We start from the raw sequence: 24,964 nt of genomic DNA, 5'->3' as shown, positions 1-24,964 counted from the left end.
TTTAAGCAATAGAAGTACTGAGAAACTGGAGAACCAAATGTCAGAATTGCAATAGTGTTACTTATTTTTTAAACATGATTATTTATATAAAGGATAAGAATTATGATACATATGCTTAAAAAGGAATATTTAGAAGTTTAAATTTGATATATATATTCTAAGTTTAGTAAATGAAATGGTGATTTTTCTGAAGTTTGTAGATTAACGTTTTCAGTCATCAGTTGATGAATGTGCTTTCTTTATATTGTAGATTAGGTGCTTTAATGATCACCATTGCTGGTCTGAAGCTGCTACGGTCCTCTTTCAGCAGCCCTACATATCAGTATGTCACAGTCATCTTTACTGTGCTCTTTTTCAAAATTGACTATGAAGCTTTTTCAGAGACCATGCTGTTGGATCTGTTCTTCATGTCCATACTCTTCAACAAGGTAATTTATCACTGAAGGAAACATCCTTATCTGTAAAAAGTGTCTCCCTAAGTAATATGCCATTTAGTGAGGATTACGCTTGCTTTCAATTTGCTTCATTATCTTTTAAGTAGTATCTTTCTTCAGTCAACCAGTTATTTAGGATTAGAATCCCTAAACAATGCCAGTCACTGTCATCCATAGAAGATATATTTCTTGCTGTGGCTAGGAAGGTAAGATTAAATTATATGGAAACATTAGAGGAACTCTAATAAGTATATAAATATATGGGTTCTTCCAAAAGGGGGTGTGGTTTTGAATAATTTTAGAAACAAACATGGTAATAATTGAACCAAACTGTAGGCTGCTTCATAGATGGAGGGAGGAAATAACCTGATACTGAATGAAGATGGTGGAGACTGAGGGCAGTGAGGCCATGTGGGAGCAGTGAGATGCTAGTTTATTTGCAGAATATACTGACGTTTACAGAATGCTCCTAAAATTTGTTATCACCCATGGGATAGTTGCCTGTAGTCTTTTTACAAACGAGATGGTAAAGCCTGCATCTTCTGCCTCCAAGAAGCTTCTTACTGAGCCACACTGCCTTTCTAAGTGAAATAGGTTGTGTAGTCAGATTATTTGAAATTAAATAGTTTAGATTTCATGTTAACACTGACCACATACAAAGGACTTTGACATATATTATCCCATTTGATAGGTGACAGAGAGCTGAAGCATATGAGCAGCTACAAAACACAATGAAATCCCAGTTTTAGGAAAGTTAGCCTGGTCAGCCACATTTGGGATGAATTGGGGAAGAGAGAACCTAAAGGTATGGAGAACAGCTTAAGAGATTGTGACAGTAATTTAGATGTGATAGAGGTCTGGCCTAGGATGGGGACAGTAAAAATGAAAACCGTTAATCTGAACAAGCTTTTAGAAATAGTTTCTAAATATTGTACTAAATGTTATGCTAAATAGCTTCTCAATATCACAGTATTATATTTGTTCAATCACTAATTTGTATGCATTTTTTATCATTTATTTCCTCTTCTAGTGAGCATGATTAATCAAAGGAGGGAGCCAGAAAGTTAATCAGAGAATTGTCTGTATAAAAAAAGCATGTGATTTCTCACAAATTTAATATTTAGATTGGAAATTGTATTGAATCTTATACCGGTTGGAAAAAAGTGAAAGTTGCAGTAAAATATAAACTAAACAGTCCTTGAAATAGTCACTACACTTAACTCGCATTAGTTTGGATTTTCTTAATACTTTCATTTGTTAAGCAAATTGTTTTTGAGAGTGTACCATGTTCCAGAACTATTCTAGATGCTTAGGCTACGTTAGTTAACAAAACAGAGAAAGCTCTGCCCGCAAGGAGTTTGCATTTTATATGGTTACTTCATAGAACTTAACAGTGATAATAAGCAAGTAATATTCAAGGGATCTCTTTAGATATATTTATTTTAAGATATCATTGTAAGGTGTACCACCAACTTAATAATATTTCAAGAAAAAATTGCTCTGAATGTATACAAAGCTATTTTCACCCACTAACTACTTAAACATGTAATTACATATCATTTTTCTTTAATATTACAATCAAAATTTGAGTACAGTCTGTTTACCATTTAGAAACAGAAGAGTGTTCTGAGTCACTGTTTTTAAGCAGTTGCGATGGTATCTGACAGTATACATGATGCTTTTACTTCCTGTCATCCTGATCCCATTAGTACCGAGGGTTGCCAGCATAATTTTGAGTCATGGCAAAGAGTGCAGGGATTCATCTGCATTTTCTGATTGGTTGAAGTTGTGATTTCTTTTTTAAATTGGAAATTAAACAAGTTCATTTGTAAATCAGCTAAATAATTTACATGTGAGGTGTTCGGTGCCTGAATCATGGCACTGAATTAGTCAGAACCTCTTGCTTTTAAGATTCTGTGATCTGTTCTGAGAATGGGGCCTTGCACTGCCTAGCATGCAGAGGCAATTTTGGGCACAGTAGTTCTGTTTCAGTGTTGAAGAAATGTTCAACAACAAAACAGATCCTAATTGAAATAAGATTAAAATGTATATTATGCTTCCATTGGCAATAACAATTCTGATTATGAACAGATGCCTAATACACACTAGTAAATTCTTAGGAAACAGACAGTGACAACTGAATTACAACTTTATCCCCTGCCTGGCTGCTTTCAAATTCCTTTTGACATTGCATTTAAAACTTACTCATTTTACAAAGCACTAAAATTTGAGGGAAATGCCAGAATAAAATATATATATATATATATATATTTTTTTTTTGGTTTTGCTTGTTAGTAGTAATAGAACCAATAGACAGCATAGAATTTTTAAACTGATAAAACACAAATCCGTATGTCAGTTAACTGTCTTTACTTAAAAACACATTCAGTGTTTTGGCAGTGATATTTCTTTTCCTTTGATGCAAATGGCAAATAATTTCCATGCTATTTCCCTATTTGGAAGAAAATCATTTTAGAAGTTTTTCATTTTCTAATTTAAAAATCTGACGGTAAGCTTTTTACTGATTGTTTTTGTTTTCCTCCTACAGCTTTGGGAACTCCTTTACAAATTGCAGTTTGTATATACTTACATTGCTCCATGGCAAATTACATGGGGTTCTGCTTTCCATGCTTTCGCTCAGCCCTTTGCAGTGCCCCGTATCCTTCTAATAAAAGTTGATAAGAAAGGGCAGTCATATCCTTGATGAGAATGTTGGTTTGTAGGCATAACCTTTCACAGGCATAGAATATAGGTTACCATGTGATAAATTATCAAAAATTCACAGTCTTTTGAGCCCACACCTATACCAATTTTGATTGTTTAATTTGTATTAACTTCTGTGGCCCACAGATCATCTGAACATGAGAAAAGTATTAAGGTTTTATAATTAAGTAATGCTGATTAAAAATTTCATGTTTATATATGTGAGTATTAAAGTCCAGGAATTTTCAATATATACAAAATGTGTTTAGAAATATTTATAAATGAATGAGCATTCAAAACATTTTCCATAGTGATATGATTGTAATTAAGCTTACGTTCAAAATTTTCTATTCTCATCCTTTCTTAAAGGTACTTTCTAAGTAAACATAAAGGTTAGTGACCTTGTAGATGTTGATATGCAGACTTTTGTATCTTTAAATTTTAGTTTTTATCTTCTGGAAAATTAAAACCATCTCTACCCAAGAGTGATACATGGAATTTTACCAGACACATGTTAGCAAATATTTATTTGGGTCCCTTCAGAGCATCATGCCAGGCTGTACTTTCCTGGCTGTGTCTTTCTGTTTCTACTCCTTATACTGTCCAGTGACACCTTCTTCTGTATTCCTCTGATGAACCTCATTTTTCTAATTGCTGTAATTGCAATGTGTTTGTGAGGGGTGTGTGTGTGTGTGTGTGTGTGTGTGTGTGTGTGTGTGCCGTGCGCGCAGGTGCGTGAACGTGCGTGCACAATCAGATGAATGTTAAGGTCCTTAACCAGTTTTCCCATAGATTCAGCCATGTTGTTTGTTCAGGCTGCCGTATCAGCCTTCTTTTCTACTCCACTGAACCCCTTCCTGGGAAGTGCAATATTCATCACTTCATATGTTCGACCTGTGAAATTCTGGGAGAGAGACTATAAGTGAGTAAAGAACAACACTTGAAAGCCAGTTTTTATCTTTTTTACTAGGAAAAACTATTGACAGCATTGTTATAAATTATTCATGGTTAACATTTTTTCTATTGAAATATTTAAAATTTTATATTCTTAAAGTTTCAAAATTATATAAAATTGGAAGAGTCAGAGGATACTCTATTTTCTCTACCTTTTTTTCTATTTATAAGATTTTTAAAACATAGTCCTAGTTAAATATATTCATTTTTCTGTCTTTTTTCTTTTAATGTTATTTCTTAGAATTGTTCCACATTAATAATACTTTGAAACTTTATGCTATACACTGTTACATCATTATAACAGTCATAAGTAGTTATCTCACAGTTTTCTAAGAAGTAGCTATTTTTAGAGCTAAACTTTTTATAGGTTATTTGTAGTTTTTCATGAGGATAGGTTTTTAAATAACCATCTTTGTACATAAAGTATTTTCTTCATTTAAGCTTAATTCCTTAGGTTAGCTGTTTAATATGATGCCTAGTAACTATCCTTGTATGTAATCTCCAAATTTTTTTCTAATTTAAGAAAATATCTAAAGGAGAATTACTGAATCATGGAGCCTAAACATTTTAAAGGCTTATAAATGTATTAACATGTTGATTCAGAAAGAGCTTGTACTAATTTATAATTCTACTGGCCAGCTCCACGACTGCCTTTCTCTCTACACGTTCACACGTAGGTACATATAATAGGTGAAAATGGTAATCTTTAACAATGAACTGGCTTATGGATGTGAAACTTTTGCTCTGGTCTTTTACCTAAAATCACACATAGTATTTCTCTTTTTGGTGAATTTTAGTGTTATTTATACCCTTTTTTTCTTCTGGACCAACTTAAACTTAGTCCAGAATAACATCTTTTTTTTTTTGTGGTACGCGGGCCTCTCACTGTTGTGGCCTTTCCCGTTGCGGAGCACAGGCTCCGGACGCGCAGGCTCAGCGGCCATGGCTCACGAGCCCAGCCTCTCTGCGGCATGTTGGATCTTCTCGGACCGGGGCACGAACCCGTCTCCCCTGCATTGGCAGGTAGACTCTCAACCACTGTGCCACCAGGGAAACCCCAGAATAACATCTTTGTCAGCAGTTCTTAAACTTTTTGATCTCAGAACCCCTTTACATACAATCTTAAAAATTATTGACGTCTCCAAAGAGATTTTGTTGATAGGGGTTTTATCTACTACATAGTTATTTACTATAATAAATACTGTACAATATTTATTGTATTATAAGTCAAAACTCATTTTATATTATAAATGAATTAATATAAAAATAACAACAATAAGCCTATTACATGTTAATATAAATAACATTTTTCTAATGAAGAATAACTGTATTTACCATTCCACCAAAAAAATCCGAAGACTGTCATTGTTTTTGTAGTTTTGTAAATCTCTTTCATGTCTGACTTAATAAAAGACAGCTGAATTCTCTTATCTGCTTCTGCATTCAGTCTCTTGTTGCATTGTGTTGTTCTGGTTGAAGTATATAAAGTAAATCTGGCCTCACACAGACATACAGTTTGAAAAGAAAGAAGTATTTTAATAGCCTTTTTAGACAATTGTGGATATTCTTGGATCCTTCGACAAATGGTAGTTTCTTAAAGGTTAGTGGCAATGTGGAATCTAAAGCCATATCAGTGAATTTTTGACTGTATTACATCAGAATTCACTGATATGTCTTATAGTTTGAATGGGTCTTTTACCCATGCATACACTTATATTGATACATCTTTATCTACTGTTTGGAAAATACCTGCTCAGTGAGTAATGTAGATCTTCCAAATTTTGACCCATTTCACGGTACAATATTAAAAAATATATGTATTCATATCACCGCCAATCTCAAAAAAGTGTTGAAGTATTGGGAAGCTATCAAGCGCATGGTGGTAGATGCAAGTTTTCTGAAATTCTAATTTTTGCTTGAAAACTTGAATTTTTATTATTGGCAACAGGTATCTTTATCAGTTATTTTTCTTGAAATGTCAGACTTACTTTCTTCACTTGAGAAGTGTCTGTCAAATACTCAAGTCTGAATAGTCATAGTTTATTCAAGTGAAAATGGTGTTCCATGGAAAAAAAAGCAGCTACTGCTACTTACAGTTCAAGCAGTTGCACAAATGCTTTCCCTCCAGTTAATCGTCCTGCTTCAGAATGCAGCAGAAGGGCTTTATGTGTATTTTGCCACACACAATATTAAAAAGACCTGTACTGAGGGGCTGCATTTTAACAAAAGTATTATTTTTATTGCTTCGTTAAGGACATTTTTAAGGGAAACTTGAATTTTTATTTATTGTTTTTTCTTGTGCGTGGGTAGCAGTGAAAAATAGTACAGTTTGGTGCCACTGCCTTGATTGATGTTAAAGCACCGGCAGTCTTACCCACCGTTGCTTTTGCACCGTCAGTGCAGTTGTCAACACAGTGAAAAAAAGCGAATAACAGTTCAGTACTATTATGAAAATAGTTTTGATTTGGAAAACTCCCTGCAAGATCTGAAGTGTCTTGCTTCAGGTCCTGTGGACCACATTTTGGGAACCACTGTTCTAAAGAACACTGTACCTCTGGACATTAATAACCTTCCCCTTATAAGGAATGTTTCATGCACTGTATATTTTTAGGAACTGTATACAGTATGCATTTTTTCATCCTGATCAAAAATTTTTTTACGTTAAACTCAGTGTCTTTCTATACACCGTTCGGTGAAACATCAGTTAAGAAAAAACTTGTCTTTATGTATAATGGAGGTGGAAGAGTAAAAAATAAATCCTTACCCCTAAAATTGTTCTATCAAAGAGCTTTATTAATATGTTATGCATAGATTTTTCTCATTTTTATAAAGCGATAATATTTATTTCATCTTTATTGTATAGTTTTCTCCCTTTTAATTGTTAGACTTTTTTAATATAAAAAAGCTTACTAAAGATGTTTCCTTTTGCCTTTTTTAGCACAAAACGAGTGGATCATTCAAATACCAGATTGGCTTCCCAGCTTGATAGAAATCCAGGTAATAGCCCTATTTGTGAGTAAAGAAGCAAGTCTAAGGAATTCGTTATATACGTAGTTCACTCCCGACTTATTGGGAATCCTCTATGGAATCCAAAGGGCATTTCTGAAAAACTAAATATCCTTCGCTTTATTTTGTTTTACTTTAGCAAAGTATATGTGAATTAGAATATCTAAAATTTATACACCCATCTTTTATAAAATGCATTTTAAGAATGCTGATAAGAATAAAAAATTCCATTGAAAGATTGTTCTTACATAGGTTAAAAAAGTAGAGCACAGTGAAAGTAAAACTGATGAGGTGTATTGAAGAGTATGCAGTCTGAACTTATTATGTTTGCTTCCCTGCTTCGCCAAATGGTTAGATAAGTGTTAATTTCATTAAGTTTATTACATACGGAGATGTCATCTAGAGGAGCCAAATAGCCACTCAAGATAAGGCTTCAGTGGGTGACATTTTGGTGGTGTTACCATTATCTAAAGTTTGGTTCTTAGTTTTGTCCTTTGGGAAACATCTTTTTGTCGGCCCACCTATTAGTAATCTGGCACAGAGAGGGTGAATCTCACTGCCCCACCCATAAAAGATTAATGTATCAACCAGAATATCAGTGTATTAATTTACTAAAGAAATATGGCTCCCGATACACTGGAAGATTTGTATTCATTTAACTCGCAGATTACTTCAAATGCTCTGCTTGAGAAACTAAATTATAGTAATCAGATTGATTCATAATTATAAATTTGATTAAGGAGGACTAGTTATTTGATATTAATGACTGTCATTATCATGTTCTGGTAGATATAACAGCCATCTCAGCTCTGGCATGTCCTTGTAGGGGGCTTGGAATTATGCTGCTGAAGATGCCTATCACAAAGACCATGTCCTGAATTAACATGCACACTTCTGTAATGGGCAGACAGCATTAGCTACAACTGTTTTATTGAAGCTTGAGCCTAGGGTTTCCCTTTTCTTTTATTGTTTAGTTAGGCTGAGTTTAAAGTAATTATTAAGTTTAGTATGTTTTGCCATTCTTCAATTCTGTGCTTTGGGCACCCATTTACAGATTATTGCTTTGGATGGGTTACTTCTAAAGATGGTTTTCTAATTTATTGGGTGATGTTTTATCCTAATTTTTTTTTCTTAAAGGATGACTAAAATTTGTAGGTGGTTCTTTACTGCTGTTTCTGTGTATACAGTTTATTTCTGTTTAGCTAATATTAGGCATCTCAGTGTACAGAGTTTTTTTGACCAACTTCTCTTTGTTTTGGACTATCTCATTTGTTCAAATCTTGTATTACTTAACCCACTTCCTTTACCAGTATGTCTTTTTGCTCTAGTTTTGAATTTCTTTTATCTTTTTCATTTCTCTTGCATGGTTTTAATTATAAGGCATAGTTAATTGAACAGTGATAGAAAATTTTGATCATGGACTGTTAAAGAGGTAGAAAAGACCTTAGATTTCGCCTAATCCAATTCCCACATTTTATGGATGGGGACCAGAGACTCAGAGAGGTTACGTTACGTCTAACTCATTTGAAAATTTTTTTCCCATTATCCCATATTTCATTTTTATATAGAAATTCTAAGGGTATCTGTATTATAAGGGTACAGGGTACCCTTGTAAGGGTATATTATCTTCCTTGTCAAAGAACTATAGATACAACCCTAACTGGAAATTAGTTTTAATACTTTTAACAATCTTGTTTGTTGTTATAAAGGGTACTTAAGGTAAAGTTAACATTTTTTTAATCCCTTCTTATAGGATCAGATGACAACAATCTGAATTCCATCTTTTATGAACATTTAACCAGATCCCTACAACACAGTCTTTGTGGTGATTTGCACCTAGGACGGTGGGGAAACTACAGTACAGGGGACTGTTTCATTCTTGCCTCTGACTACCTCAATGCGTTAGTACACCTTATAGAGATAGGCAATGGGCTGGTCACCTTCCAGCTGCGGGGACTTGAATTCAGAGGTAAGACATTCACCTTTCATTTCTATAACGTACTCCTGTGACATCTAAGTTTGATGTGTCTACATCTCAAATCAAAAGTTATGAAAGTAGGTCCTTAGTATTTGGAATTCTGGAATGAGAAAAGCTGCTAAAGAGTAGTTATTAGTTTTTTTCCAAATTTCACATTCAGAGAAGAATCATTTTTGCAGTATGCTCTGTATGTAAAGGTAGTATCAATAGTGTATAACAGACTTGTTTTTTCCTGGTAAGAGTGAATTTCTGTTGTTCTGTGCTTGCCCTCTTGCTAGTCTTTTATTGTGATCAGCTGCACATGCTCGTTAGATGGCTGGCAGCATAGAATGCTGTGAGGCAGAGATTAGCTAACCAAGTTACTTTCATATAACTGCCATGCCTTTGTCCTCAACAATTTTTTTAAATTGAGGTGAAATTCACATAACATCAAATTAACAATTTTAAAGTGAACAAATTAGTGGCATTTAGTACATTCACGATCTTGTGCAACCACCACCTCTGTCTAGTTCCAAAGCGTTTTCATCACCCCAAATAAAACCTCACACCCATTAAGCAGTTACTCCCTATTCCCCCACCAGCCTTCAACAATTTTGTATACTGACAAATGAAGCTGTTTCTACACAGAAAATCATGCATTCAGAAACATACCAGCTTGATGTTATCCACTTCTGTAAGTTGAATGTCTTGTAAGCAGGAATAGAAACTTGTCTTATAGGAATTGAAGGAGTCCTATTAATGCATGTGTTTCCAATCTAGGCAACATTTGGACTTGAGAGTTTTTAGAGAAAGCATCCAAGCAGTGTTTTGGTCTATTCTAAGAAGTACCTTAGGTGTTTTTAACCTGAAATAGGAAATAAGAAAGCATTTGTCTAAATAGAGGATCAAATTAGACCTGTACCCTATAGCTTTATTTTTACCCTGGTGTTGAATCAGAAAGTTTGCACCTTTGTTACATAATATCTTTGTTAATGGAGCAAGTGCTTTTCTAAAGTTACTCCATTCATTGGAAATAAGATTTTACTTGTGTAAAACTCAAGGTAGTAAATGTTAATGTTTGTTATTTATTTGTAATTTATTTGTAACCCATTTGCTCTCTCTTTACAATCTCCTATTCTTGTCTTATGGTTTGTTTCTGACTCTCTGTCAGAAGCCCAGGACCTTAATTCCATCTCTTCTAGGGTCTTAACCCAGTGCTGTTCAAATTTAATCCATCTGTCCTCATCCAAAAGCCAGCATCCCCTTACCACTACACATACCACTGCTATAACTTCACCTTCTTTTTAAATTGTTGGCACCTGAAGATTTCATCTTTGCTTTTTGATTTTAATTTAACTTTCTTTTTTAACAGGTATTTGTGGGGAGGTTATTTTATCCAGAATTTCTATGTGTGAATTGGAAGGGGGTCCTTCTTATCTGCTCATTTCACCGTATTGATCAGAAATTGTCCAAATCAAAAATGGATCCAAATTTTCACTCTCCCCACTTTACTCTCTGGTACCAAATAGATTCAAGTAAAATTTTGGATAAATCCTTTGCCATCCAAACTCTCACTCTTTGTCAAACAAAACTCAAATCAATTTGAGAACACAGTACCCCCTTACTTTCTGAACTCATGCTGAATTTCAATAGCAGGCCGTACCTGTAATTCTTCATTCAGCCATCGTGATTTTTTTTTTTAAAGGCAAATTCAGTTATGTCCTTTCCATTCCATGCTTTAAATTTTCAGTGGCTTTCCATTGCATTTAAAATAGAATTCAAATTCCTTAACACATCCTGTGGACAGCTGTGAGATCTGGCCTCTGTCAGTTTTTCCACCTTACTTTGTAGCACCCTCCTCGTCCACTGTAGCCACACTGGCCTTCCTTCAGTGTCCTAGCTGTGCTAAATTCTTTACTAAGGCCTCCTTATCGCCCTTCCCTTTGCCCAGAAAGTACCAAACGTCTCCCCTCTTCCTGCCAATCTTCCACCTCTAATTCCTTAATTATCTTTAAGAATTAGCTTAACTGTCACTTTCTCAGAGAAGCTTTAGTCTCTAACCACCTGTCCCACATGATTATCTCTCATATTACCCTGTTTTTACCTCCTTAGCACTTAGCAGAGTTCTAATTTTATATTTATTTATTTGTTTAAAGTTTATTTCTTCTCTAGCCCAGCGGTTGGCAGACATTTTCTGTGAAGAGCCAAGATAGTTAATAGTGCAGGCTTTTGGAGCCATACACATTCTCTGTTGCATGTTCTTCTTTGATTTTTCTTTTAAACAACCCTTTAAAAATATCAAAACCACTCTTAGCTTGGATTTGGCCCAGGGCTGTATTTTGTAAACCTTTGCTGTAGATTATAAACTCCTCAAGGGCAGGAGTCCTGTCTGCTTCACTTATTGTATATCCAGGACCTATCACAGCAGCTAGCATATGATAAAGATCATTTTGTAGACTGGTTAAGTAATCTAAGTAACAGTCTTTTCTCCTTCCTCTTCATTGCAGAACTTTGATGAGGAATGATTATATTCTTGCTCAAATGCTGTTGTGATCTTTGGTTAATTTCTTTCCTTCACAGTGGTAGTCCCTGTTCCATCTACCGCCTGCTCCTCAAAATATTAATTAAGAGTGTTGTCAGGCAGTATTTTGCCAGGCAGATATTTGGATCTGCTGAGCATTTTGATGTGTTTTCTGATGTATACTCCATTAAGCCAATTTAATTCCTTTGATTTTATTGTCTCTCATAGTGGATGCTAAGTTTTAAGTGACATTTAACTAAAATTTCTTGATCAGTTTTTTATAGATCTTGGTTAAATACCTTCATAGTTTTCATTTCCATTTTCATTTTACTGATATTCTCAAGATTCTTTTCCATGTAAATTTTATGTCAGATATTTGAGTTATCAATCATGTTTTTTGTCTATCAGAATTTCCTGGTTACAGCTTCTACCAAGTTTGTAAATGTTACTTCTATATATTTTTAAAGGTTACTTCTACCAAGTGTGGTGTTTCAGGTCAAACTTTATAGGTCAAACATTTTTATTCTGTTTGGATTCCTTTCAGTTTTTACTCAAATTAATTTTAACGTGTCTGGTTTTCATAATTGTTAGTTTTATTAATTTTTACCAGTTATATTCACTATGAAGTGACTGAAGGATCTAGCTAATCCAGGAAACAATTAGTAATGGTTTCTCTAGAATCCCTTTCCAAATCTCAAAATTCTTTTTTCAGTTATTAATATTCCTGTGCTTATTGTTGACTTCATTTTCTAAGCAAAATGTATTACTGGGTATGTTGGGGTAGAAAATATTCTTGGGGTTTGTATGTCAGAGTGAAAACACCCCACATTAATTCAGTTATTCTGTTTGTTCTGCTCCTGTGAACAAGGACCTCATTCTGTCTCTTGTGAGAAAATGTCAAACCTCTGAATTCACTCCTGCCTGTTTTCTTCTCTGTATACTACTACCAGAGTCATCTGCACAAAATACAGCTCTCGTTATGTTACTTCCTTTACTTTAAAAACCTTTGACAGACTTTGCAGAAGGATGACAAAATGAATAAAATAAAGTAAAAACATATAAAACCTAAGGAATAGACCCAACTTCATGCCACAGTTTAAAAAACCCAGCCTCAGATAGTTTCTTCTAGAAATTGAATAATTCTTCTGCCCTCTCTAATCTATTCTAGCAAATGGATAAGGAAGGAAAATATCTCAAGGCTCTCTTGTACAAAACCAATGTAATACTGATGTCAAAATATGACTGAACTGGCTAAAAAAGTAACTATAGTTTAATTCGTTTATGACTATAGATACAAAAATCCTCGGAGCCCAGAGTAAGGAGGAACCAGCAGTACTTTTTTTTTTTTTTTAGTACTTTTATTTTTAAGTATCCCTCACCAATTCAGCTGTTTTTCATTCTTTAAATTAATTATTAAAAGCAAATTGGTTAAATTTCATTTTCATTATTGGTTTCAAAAGTACTTTATAAAATTACATAACATCCTTATTCTGGAAAAGGTGTATATGTGTATCTGTAGTCAGTATCCTGTGTAATGGTCAGCCACAGCATGCATTCCTGTTTATGTCAAGTTCAAGACAAAGTTTTTTCACCACTACGTAACACTATTTTGGAAGGGCTTGTCAACATAATTAAACAAGAAATGAAATAATAAAATTGTTGAAGGCTCTAGAGTTCTCGACAGTACAGCTCATTAGCTTGGCCAAGCTTACCTCTCAGTCTTATCGTTCATCATACCACCATCACCACCACCACCACCACCACCATCACCAACCGGGGCTAAATTTCATGGCATTTTTTCCTCTCAAAGTGGTGTTTTAAGTATGGATGTTGTATATATCCTCTTTAAAAGAAAAAAATTATTGTGAAGTCCCACTTACTTTTATTATAATGTAACTTTAATATGTGCCTTTATAAAATTAGCTATAGTCACTCTATAGTCCTATAAGGAATTTACAAATTAAATGGAAGCAAGACCACAGAACGAAATAAAAATTAACATGAATGTGATGGATGGTATGTTGTTGGCATAGATGGCTGTGTATCTAATTCTGTATTTAATCTGATTTTCTATTTTTATTTCAATAACACTAACGCAGAGAATGCCTATTAGATAAGTATCATCTATAAAAGAATGTAATTTCCAAGAATTGTTTGCTAGTACAGAACAATCAGACCTGGTACCTAATTGAAACTTAGCAGATAAGCCTTATCAGCAGATAAGCCTCAAGTGCCAATAATGTAACCTTATCCACTTATTGTTGGAATTGGCAACAGAGAAGAATTGTAATTATATATTTAATATTAAACTATAGTGAACCATTACAAGTTGTATAGCCAAGTGAGTAGGATGTATATATACTATTTCTGCTTGCAGCATGGACACAGTGCTGGTGAGAATACAGCCCAGATTCTTTTGAGTTCTGCATGTCTGTCTGTATCGTGTGCCCCGGGATGATTCAGTTTTCTTTCCACTCCTCCAGTTTTGAGTTAACTCAGACCTTCGTGAGACACACATTGACTCATTTGGTCTTCATTTGATATGAATGCAGTTGTAAACCCAAATTTGAAAAATTTGGGAATCAATGAATCAAAATTCAGGTTGCTTTATTGCACAAATTCTCAGAACCTTGGATGTGCTAGTGCACGTTACGATTCTGCAGACGATGAGTATATACTACGCCTCTTTCCTGGAGCATGCCGCAGTTTGTTAATGGACAGTCTAAGGCAGATCGATCGCATCCTCTCAATTGCTATAAATAAAATGTCTTTTTTCTAAGTTTCTTATGTCTTTGAAGCGTTCATTTTTCCACCTCATGTTTTTTTCACCTCATGTTTCTTTCCCCTTTGTCGTAAGTGCTTTCTCTCTCTCTCTAAGGTACTTACTGTCAACAACGGGAAGTGGAGGCCATTACTGAAGGTGTTGAGGAAGATGAAGGATTTTGCTGTTGTGAACCTGGCCATATTCCTCATGTGCTTTCATTTAATGCTGCATTTAGCCAGCGCTGGCTGGCTTGGGAAGTGATAGTCACCAAGTATATTTTGGAGGGTTATAGCATCACTGACAATAGTGCTGCTTCTATGCTTCAAGTCTTTGATCTTCGGAAAGTACTCACCACTTACTATGTCAAGGTAAGGATATGTGCCTACTTAGATCTGGTATCAGAGGCTCTTGGAAAAGACACACGTATACGCACACGTGCGCACACACGTGCACGTTTGTTTTTTTAACTTGTGCTTTGCTTCTAAGTAGTGATTTAAATTCTGTAGTATCCAGTACAGTCAGTAAATTATACCTGTGAAGGTCTTGCTATTTCCTTCTTTAGTGAAACTTATTACATTTGTTCATTAATATTAATAGCTACCATCTGTAGTGCATATCTTTTAGGCACTGCGTTAAGGAATACACACACGCATGTATATATATGATATGTATATCTTACCTAATTCTCTAAAGGAATATTACGTCCCTGTTTTACATATAAACAAGTTAAGGATCAAAAGTTAACTTCGCCGAAGTCCTCTAACTAGCAAGTGGAGTTGGGGATTTAAAACACAGGCTTGTCTGATTCCTGAGTCCTTGCTATTAACCACTGCTTTGCACTGCTTTCAACAAGCTGAATGAAAGTATTGCAAGCTTTGGGAGGTCTCCAAAAACACCCTCACATTTGACACCAGTTGCAATTTCAGGGTTCCCAAGACCCTGTAACCACAATCAGGTTCAATAATTTGCTAGAAGGACTCACAGAACTCAGCAAAGCCATTATACTCGTGGTTAGAATTTATTACAGTGGAAGGATACAGGTTAAAATCTGCCAAGGGAAGAGGCACATAGGGCAGGGTCTAGAGACACTAAGACCTGAACTTCCAGTTGTCCTCTCCCAATGGAGTTGTGTAGACAATGTTTATTTCTCCCAGTAACGGTGTGAAAGAATACCTACAGAGTGTTGCCAGCCACGGAAGCTCGCCTGAGCCTCAGTGTACAGAGTTTGTCTTGACACACAGTCATTTAGACTTGTTTGACCATCCACATGGCCAGCCTTAGTCTCCAGATCCTCTAGAGCTCATGGTTCTAAGCCTCCAGGTAAATAAAGACTCTTATCAGGCAGGACAGTGCGTGGGATTAGAGGTTACCTCCCAGAACCCAGGTGCAAAGGCCAAACCTCTCTTTGGGCAAGATTAGTTCTTTACTGCACAGGTATTCTGTTTTTGCTAAAGATTTTACAGAAGTACAGCATGGTTATGACTGGGGGTTTACAGGCTAAGCCAACATTTTCAAGAGGAAAAACGTATGCTAAATCTTAATGATTCATGTGTTATTACCTCTATGTACTACCTTATTTGTGCTGATTGGGTTGAAGCCTGAGTCCTCTGTTGAATGTTTGGTGAAACCCAACCTCAGGAAGCTAAAGAAATCGACTTTGCAACTTTTTTTTTTTTTTTGTGGTACGGGGGCCTCTCACTGTTGTGGCCTCTCCCGTTGCGGAGCACAGGCTCCGGACGCACAGGCTCAGCAGCCATGGCTCACGGGCCTAGCCGCTCCGCGGCATGTGGGATCTTCCGGGACTGGGGCACGAACCCGTGTCCCCTGCATCGGCAGGCAGACTCTCAACCACTGCGCCCCCAGGGAAGCCCTACAACATTTTTTAACATGTGTGCATTTGTGTGTGGAATGTCCTCTCTCTAAAGATGTATATTGCTATTGCTTTATTTATTAGTTATATTTTTATAACTTGACCTAGGATCACAAGATGGTTTAATAGCTTTCTATGAGAATTTTCTCAAAATAAGTACACCACAATAAAGGTTTTTCATCTCTCTTAAAAGATCCTAAATTCAGTAGACAGAATTGTTTTTAGAATATCCTAAAATCAGTGGACTGGAGTTGTTTTGAAGTTGCCTTCTTGAATTTATGGTTGTGATTTTAAAAGTATTAATTTTTTTTTAGCCAGGAAGGCCTGAGATGTATTACTGTAGCATTCTTAAAATAATATACTTACAGTATTGAGCTGGAATATACATTTTTGATTCCTACTATAGTATAAACAGTTGGAATTAATTTACTGAGGACTTGCAGTTAATTCAGATTGTGGTTTAGCCTGAGTTTTTTTTTTTGTTTTTTTTTTTTATCTTTTCCTCATTAGGGTATCATTTATTATGTTACAACCTCTTCTAAACTGGAGGAGTGGCTAGCTAATGAGACGATGCAGGAAGGGCTACGTCTGTGTGCAGATCGAAATTACGTTGATGTGGACCCAACGTTTAATCCAAACATTGATGAAGACTATGACCATCGACTTGCAGGCATATCCAGGGAGAGTTTCTGTGTGATTTACCTCAACTGGATAGAGTATTGCTCTTCCCGAAGAGCAAAGGTAGAGTTTATTTCGTTTATAACTCTTTGAATCTGTTTTTCCAAAGATGGAAAGAATACCTCTGTTTGTTATCATGAGGTTAGTTTTTCTAGACTTTCCTCTTTCTAACTATCTGGGTAAGAGAACCTGTCTATTCATTATGATTGGGCCAAACCAACTGCCAAAACAGGTTAGAGTAAGCGACCTTTCTCATTCTTTCATCTGCAGTGTCATAATCTCACTGTCCAAATAGCAACCCCTCCACCCTGTGCAGGTACGTACATATACACAGATTTAGGTTGTAGATTACGTGCAGCACTTTCTTAAAGACTGCGTTTTGGAGCATCCCCAGCCCCAAGCCCCCAGACACACACAGCAGACTTAAGGATAAGTTAATATCTTTGTCCCAAATCCACAGTCTAATCCAGTGCTAATAGAATTTTCTGCAATGATTGAAACATTCTGTGTTGTTCCAATATGGTAATTACTAACCCACCACATATGGTAGATTATGAGACACTTGAAATGTAGCCAGTATGACTAAGGAAATGAATTTTTAAATTTAATTTTAATTGATTTAAATTTAAATCAATTAAATTTAGGCTAGTGGCTACCATACTGGACAATGTTCATCTAGACTACTGACTTTAAAATGTTAACATGGGTAAAAATGATACAGGAATGTGTAAAAATGCAGATTCATGGGCCTTGCCTGCGATATTCTTATTCTGTAGGTCTAGGCTGGGGACCCAAGATCTGTGTCATGCTGGGTGATTATAATGCAAGGGGTCCGTAATCCGCACTCCAGGATAACTTGTCTTATCCTAAAGGGAAGCTGAGTTGCAGACTTCAGCAACTACGGCTTTCCTCCTAGGTCCCATGGCTCTTGTGGCAGTGTTGCTCCCCTGGTTAGACCCCAGGGACCGTAACCACAGTACCAAGGCAGAGTGCGAAGTCTTGTGTAGTTGAACCACCAGCATCCTATGTACAGGATTACTCTGTACCGTGGAGCATAGTGAACCACTTTGACAACCAGTGCCTTTATCATGGTCGGGGCTGTACACACTGACTGTCTTTAGATGTAGCACCCAGTTTAGTCTTTCCTTCACAGATACTCAATTAGAGTAAGGCATCCCATCATAATCAGCCTGTTTCTCTTACTTCATCCATAAGAAAGGGAGCATCCTTGGAATTCCTCTTTGAACAGTGGCCTTTGAGCTTTTGTACTGGATGCACAGTAGATACTGAGCAGAGTAGCATATTTTTAAGGAAGGAATAAATGATAGAATAAAATAACCTTGTAAGAGCTCAGAAAAAGGACCAGCAGACGATGTCTGGAAATGGAGGCCCTCAAAGCTAACCTTCTCTTCTTTCAAACACATAACAAGCAGTTTATTTTTTTTCCATAAATGAAATATACTTAGAATGCTTTGCACACTGTTCTCAAATCCTTGGACTTATTTCTTGGCGGGGGAGGGGGAGGTGGGGGGCGGTTGGAGTGACCATATTGTTCTAATAGCCTTTCTCCGGCTTAGACTATATTGGTTACATTTGTTTGGTTTAACCGTCGTCACCTAGGCTAGGAACTCAGTCTACCGACTCAGGAACAGGCTCCATCCTTCCTAACTTTAAGGAATAAATAATCTCTTAGAAATTATTGCTGAGGTCACGGATGTACCTCAAGGAAGTCATCCTCTTAATTGCTAATAAATCATATTCAAAAGGTTTACCTCCAAACTTGGGTATCCTCTGTCTCTTCAGAGAGCTTATTATCACTAGATCAGTCTGGCTTATATTCTACTCTTGTAGTCCCCTCTAGAAGAAAATTGTCAGGAAAATTAAAATAATCCCTTCATTCTCCAGCTTTTTAAATTGAACAAGATTATCCCTACCTCCTTAAAACCATGAATTCTGTTTTCTGAATCACCATTCCCAGAATAACCTCTTCCTAGGGAAGGAAGTTAATTAAACCAGAAAGACTTGCTGAATCCAAATTCTGGTACCCTCACCTGAATGTTAATAAAGTTGCCTCCAGACTTTTTTCGCCTTAATTTCCTTCCAAGATAGTTTTCTAACTTGCATATTACACAGAAATAAAAAAGTCATTCTTTCCTCCTCCTCTTATTATATGTATTGTAGGAGGAAATAATCTTTCATATAATAGCTGTACCTGTCTTCTGAAGAGCTTGAAATAATGTTTTTGTAAGTGTAGCCCTGGATTAACTGCATTAAAACTACCTGGAATGCTAAATTGGAAAGATTCGTCTCAGCTTGACTTTGCTTCCTGCTTGTTAAATGACAGTATGTTTCTTTCACCATTGTTGTTAGTATTAGCAAGAAGTCTTTGTGAGAATTTCTAATGCATTTGAGGATGTAAGACACATGTCTTCTCCAACAGTGACAAAATAGAGCTACCAGGGTTGAACCAATTATTTTTTCTCTCAGTACATTAACGATGTGGCTACGCTGCCTTCTGACTTGCATGGTTTCTGACAAATAATAAAGGCGCACTTCAGAGATATTGCAGGTTCTGTTCCAGACCACCACAGTAAAGCGAATATCACAGTAAAAGCGAGTCAACACGAATTGGGTTTTTTCCCAATTGTAAATGTTATGAAGTATACTAAGTGTGCAATAGCATTACGTCTAAAACTGTAACCATGTACATTACTTAATTTCAAAATACATTATTGCTAAAAAATGCTAGCCATCATCTGAGCCTTCAGTAAATCATAATCTTTTTGCTGGTGGACGGTTTGAAATATTTTGAGAATTACCAAAATGTGACCCAGAGGCATAAAAGTGAGCAGATACCATTGGAAAAAATGGTGCCAATAGACTTGCTCAAAACAACATTGCCACAACCCTTCAAGTTGTAAAAAAACCAAAAAAAAAACCCCACAGTATATGCAAAACATAATAAAACAATGTATGCCCGTATGTACCACATAATGATGTCTTTTTTTTGCTGGCTGCTTTTAAGATTTCCTCTTCTTCACTAGTTTTAAGCAATTTACTTATTTATTTGGTTATCCTGGGTCTTAGTTGCTGCACGCTGCATCTTCATTGCAGCATGCGAACTCTTAGTTGCAGCATGCGAACTCTTAGTTGCAGCGTGTGGGACTAGATCCCCTGACTAGGGATCGAACCTGGGCCGCCTGCATTGTGAGTGTGGAGTCTTAGCCATTAGACCACCAGGGAAGTCCCAAGCAGTTTAATTATGATGTACCTTGGTGCTGTCTTCTTAATGTTCCTTGTTCTTGGAGTTCATTGAGCTACTTGAATCCCTAGGTATATATCATTTTCATCAGATTTGGAAATATTTTGGTGATTATTTTTTTCAAATTTTTTTTCCTGTCTTCCTGTTTCCCTTTTCTGGGGAACTCCAGTTAACATTTATATTAGGCTGCCTTAAGTTGTCCTACAGCTCACTGATGCCCTGTACTTTTTTTTTAGTCTTTTTTTGTCTCTGTGTTTAATTTTGCATAGTTTCTGTTATATTTGTTAGATCATTTATTTTTTCTTCTGCATTGTTTAATATGCCATTAATCTCATGCAGTGTATTTTTTTTATTCTCAGACATTGCATTTTTTTGTATTTTTGAGGTTTAATTTTTGTCTTTAATTTTTTTTTTTTTTTTTTTGGCTGCTCTGTGGGGCTTTCGGGATCTTAGTTCCCCAATCAGGGATCGAACCCAGGCCCCCAGTGGTGGAAGCGTGGAGTCATAACCACTGGACCACCAGGGAACTCCTCGTGTCTTTTATACTGATATAAACCTTCCATGTCTCTACTAGCATGCTGTCATTCCTCTATCTTTTTGAACTTATGGAATGCAGTTACAATAACTCTTTTAATGTCCTTGTTGACTAATTCTAACATCTGCGTCATTTCTGGGTCAGTTTTGATTGATTAGTTGATTATTTTTCTAATTGCGGGTCCTATTTACCTGCTAGTTTGCATGCCTGACAATTTTTGATTGGATGCTAGACTTGATGAATTTTACCTTGATGAGTGCTAGATATTTTTGTATTCCCATAAATATTATTGACCTTATTATTCTGTGACACAAATTCCTTGGGGACAGTTTGATCTTTTCAGGGTTTACTTTTAAGCTTTCTTAGGAGGGACCAAAGCAGCCTTTAGTCTGGGGCTAATTTTTCCCCATTACTGAGGCAGTATTCTTTTGAGCACTCTAACCAATCATAGAATTTTCCATTGTTCCTTTCTGCTTTTTTTCTGATGGTTCTGTTCTCAGCCTTGGACCTTTGCTGTATGTGCTGATCAGTAATCTGCTGGACTCAAGAGGGATCCTCTGCAGATCTCCAGAGCTTGCTCTCTATATGTAGGTCTCTCCTTGGCACTTTGCCCTGCAAACTCTAGCCACCTTGACCTCCCCAGACTCCCAGCTATCTCCTCAACTTGGAGACCTCTAGGCTACCGGCTACCTGTGTTCCTCTTCCTTGTACTACAGCCTGGAAACCCTTGTAGGGTTTCCCATTTCTCAGAGATTAGTATCCAATGTCTCAATATATTCTTTTCTTGGTCATTTCAGTTGCAAGGGGTAAATCCGGCCTTTATTACTCTGTCTTGGCCAGTAGCAGAGGCCTGAACTAAATTTAAAATAAAAATTTTTTTGGACTGCCCTGGTGGTCCAGTGGTTAAGACTCTGCACTTCCACTGCAGGGGGCCACGGGTTCAATCTGTGGTCAGGGAACTAAGATTCCCACATGCCACGTGGTGCAGCCAAAAAAAAAATTTTTTTTTCCCATCACAAAAGCAATACATTTTCAGTATATAAAGTTGACTGGGTGGGGAAGGGAGGGAGACAGAAAAGAAAGAAATGTAGGATCTCCTACACAGTTACTATTGTTAACTGAATTACGCAATTAATGGTAATTAACTAACCAAGCTATATTAAGTTAGTATCTTAGATAACTGCCCTTTTTTGTTTATAAGTTAATGGTTTATAAAGCCAGATATATATACCATTGGCAAAGTTAGAATAATTAAGCTCATTATCAGCCTAGATCCATGATTCCTCAACTTTAGCATGCGTTAGAATCACCTGGAGTGTGATGGGTGGACACCACCTTCAGAATATGATTTCGTAGGTCTGAAGTGGCTCAAGAATTTGCATTTCTAATAAGTTCCCAGATGATTCTCATGTTGTGTCCCAAGATTACACTTTGAGAACCACTGCTTTAGATTGTTTCCAGTCATTGAGATGCTACCAAGATTTTCTGTAGTATTATATAAAGTATACCATTTTGCTTGTGCATATATATATAATTATTGTATTATATATTTTTAATATATAGTATATATGTAATAGTCAATAATCAAGGTATGCAGTTGTTGAAAAATTAAAAGGTTGAGGGGAAGCAGTATTCTACAGATATCAATTTGATTTTCTTTACTATGGTTATAGTCACTAATAGGCTATATAGATAGAATATTATATTTTTCAGGAGAGGACAGTATCAGTAATGATGTATATCAACAAGTACTTTGAGATGTTTAGTTAAGATTCTAATACTCTGTAATACAGCCACTTTTTTTTTTGGTATGTTCTAGTATTATTATAAAGTACTAGATTTTATTTAAAGATTCCAAAGAACCTCCTCATATACATTCACACTTCATTTTATGCTGCTTTGTTAAGTTTCTTTTCATTAGAACTTTTATCTGGAGAGATAGAAAGTATGTACTAGTTGAGCTCCTGAACTTCTCTGATTTACTAAATAGATATCTTCTGACTTGTTAAATACTCATATTCCTTTCTGATAACTAACATTCTTTTGTTTTTCCTTTTTTTAATGAGGTGTAATTGACATAACATTAATTAGTTTCAGGTGTACAACATAATTATTCCATATTTGTGTATATTGCAAAGTGATAACCACAATAAGTCTAGTTAACATCTTTCACCATACGTAGTTACAGAACTATTTTTTCCTTGTGACGAGAACTTTCAAGATCTACTCACTCAGTAATTTTCAAATATGCAATACAGTATTACTAAACTGTAGTCATTGTGCTGTACCTTACATCACCATGACTTACTCATTTTATAACTGGAAATTTGTGCCTTTTGACCCTGTCACCCCATTCTTTGTTTTTTAAAGCCACTGGATGTGGACAAAGATTCATCCCTGGTGACTCTTTGTTATGGACTCTGTGTTCTGGGACGGAGAGCTTTGGGGACTGCATCCCACCATATGTCCAGGTAAGGAAGGCATTTCTATTTTCAGAAAGAGACTGGGAAGCTCTATGACTGAAATCTGAAAAATCTGAAATAGTTTTTAATGGAAGCATTCTGTGCTAATTTATTGCAAATGCCTCTTCGGATATTGTATTGTATAGATCTTTTTGCCGAACACAGTGGAGTTCTAAGTGGTTAACAGAACTGGCTTTTAAAATTCACACGTGTGGGCAACTATAGATAATGAGAATTTAATAGACTTAAGACATTTTAAGAAATAATCAACTCATAACGTATGATTGGTCTCTTCCCATATACGTCTGTTTTTCTAACAATTCATTTCTTTTTATTTGTCCATTTCTCCTTGCAATTTTTGTTCACAGCATTTATACTGTTAATATAGTGGTACATTAGATTTGGAGACTAAATATAAACTGGATTTCTTGACATATACATCCAGTTGAATTAGAATTAAGAAATGCCACATATTTTAAGTTTCTTCTGTGATTCCTACATGTTTTCCATTAGGCCCTCCTTACTTTCTTTTAAGTTACAGTGTCTTTGCCTGTTGCTTATTTTCAGGGACTCACTATTATAGTAGTTCATAAACAAGGGTCCCAGGTCAAACAGGCCCTGTCCCTTGTGATTCTGATTCAGGGGTGCTTACATTAGTTCTTGGCATTTGTATCTTCAAAACACTCCCACATTCTTCTGATGCATAACCAAATGTTAGAATCAGTGTAATGGAAGACCTTTGTTAAAATATGTAAACTTTTATCTCTAATCTTAACAGTAATTTAGAGTCATTCCTCTATGGATTGCATGCCCTATTTAAGGGAGATTTCCGAATTTCTTCAATTCGAGACGAATGGATCTTTGCTGACATGGAATTGCTGAGAAAAGTAGTAGTCCCTGGAATTCGTATGTCCATTAAACTTCACCAGGTAAGAGTAGGGAATTTCTAATGCATTACTGGTGTTTAATGGTGCTTCTTCACTTGACTTCCAGATTATGTTCCTTAGGATCCTTTTGAGAAAGACTCTGATTCGAAGCAAAGAAAAACACGATTCATGACATGATATTAAATCTTAGGAGCCTAAACCTGTGTTTCTAACAGTAAATTTGAACGTTAATATTAGAGAGTGACCTGGGCATGAACTTGAGGAAAAAATGCAAGCAGTGATAAACTGGAAATAAATACCTATGGCCCCTGTAATGGTTGCTTTGACTTCACGTGATTGTAATTCATTCCTGTTCTGTGGGTGGACGTAGCTGACTTCTGGTGCAGTGTAACAGCATCTCTGGAGTCTTGTAAGTGCTGCTGTTACTGAACTATGAGCTCCATTCAGCATGTTGTATAGAGTAATAGATGGTTAGGACAGATTCAGCCTTAATTAGATAATCCTAGTAAGGTAATAAAATGAAAATGAGGCCTCCAAAATGTATATCTAAAGCCCCGGATCACTTTAAGAATATATTTTGAAATTAAATACGGGCACTTGCTGCTCTAATCATTCCACTTGACAGTAATGATGAGATCTGATGATAGAGAGCACATGACAATATTCATTAAAGCACATCTGCTGTGCTCAAATCTGGATGACTCTTTCCACCAAATAAAGGGTGAATTACTCTTCAGATGATTTTACTGTGATCTAAAGTATTAGAATGGGAAGTTCCCTGGTGGTCCAGTGATAAAGAATCTGCCACCCAATGCAGGGGCCATGGGTTCGATCCCTGGTCAGGGAACTAAGATCCCACATGCTGCGGGACAGCTGAGCCCACGTGCCACAACTACTGAGCTCGCGTGCCACAAACTACACAGCCCACGTG

The 24,964-nt window shown here is 36.1% G+C and overlaps 1 protein-coding gene across 8 annotated transcripts in view; it reads left to right on the top strand.

Moving 5' to 3' along the window:
• PCNX1 (pecanex 1) overlaps positions 1-24,964 on the top strand; it is a 171,922-nt gene that overhangs the window by 123,553 nt on the left and 23,405 nt on the right. For all 8 annotated transcript variants that reach the window (XR_014296294.1, XR_014296295.1, XR_014296296.1 and 5 more), the window contains 9 exons: positions 251-428; positions 2,983-3,091; positions 3,930-4,059; positions 7,030-7,088; positions 8,851-9,066; positions 14,454-14,707; positions 16,720-16,950; positions 23,055-23,155; positions 23,925-24,075. Coding sequence is in view for 5 of the 8 variants with exons in the window: in XM_082647372.1 (XP_082503498.1) it covers positions 251-428; positions 2,983-3,091; positions 3,930-4,059; positions 7,030-7,088; positions 8,851-9,066; positions 14,454-14,707; positions 16,720-16,950; positions 23,055-23,155; positions 23,925-24,075 (1,429 nt within the window). In the remaining 3 variants the exon portion in view is untranslated. The remainder of the gene's footprint in view (positions 1-250; positions 429-2,982; positions 3,092-3,929; positions 4,060-7,029; positions 7,089-8,850; positions 9,067-14,453; positions 14,708-16,719; positions 16,951-23,054; positions 23,156-23,924; positions 24,076-24,964) is intronic.

The sequence above is a fragment of the Grampus griseus genome (genome assembly GCF_964374135.1).
Source record: "Grampus griseus genome assembly, chromosome: 2".
NCBI classification, from domain to species: domain Eukaryota; kingdom Metazoa; phylum Chordata; class Mammalia; order Artiodactyla; family Delphinidae; genus Grampus; species Grampus griseus.
This window is presented reverse-complemented; position numbering and strand designations above follow the sequence as displayed.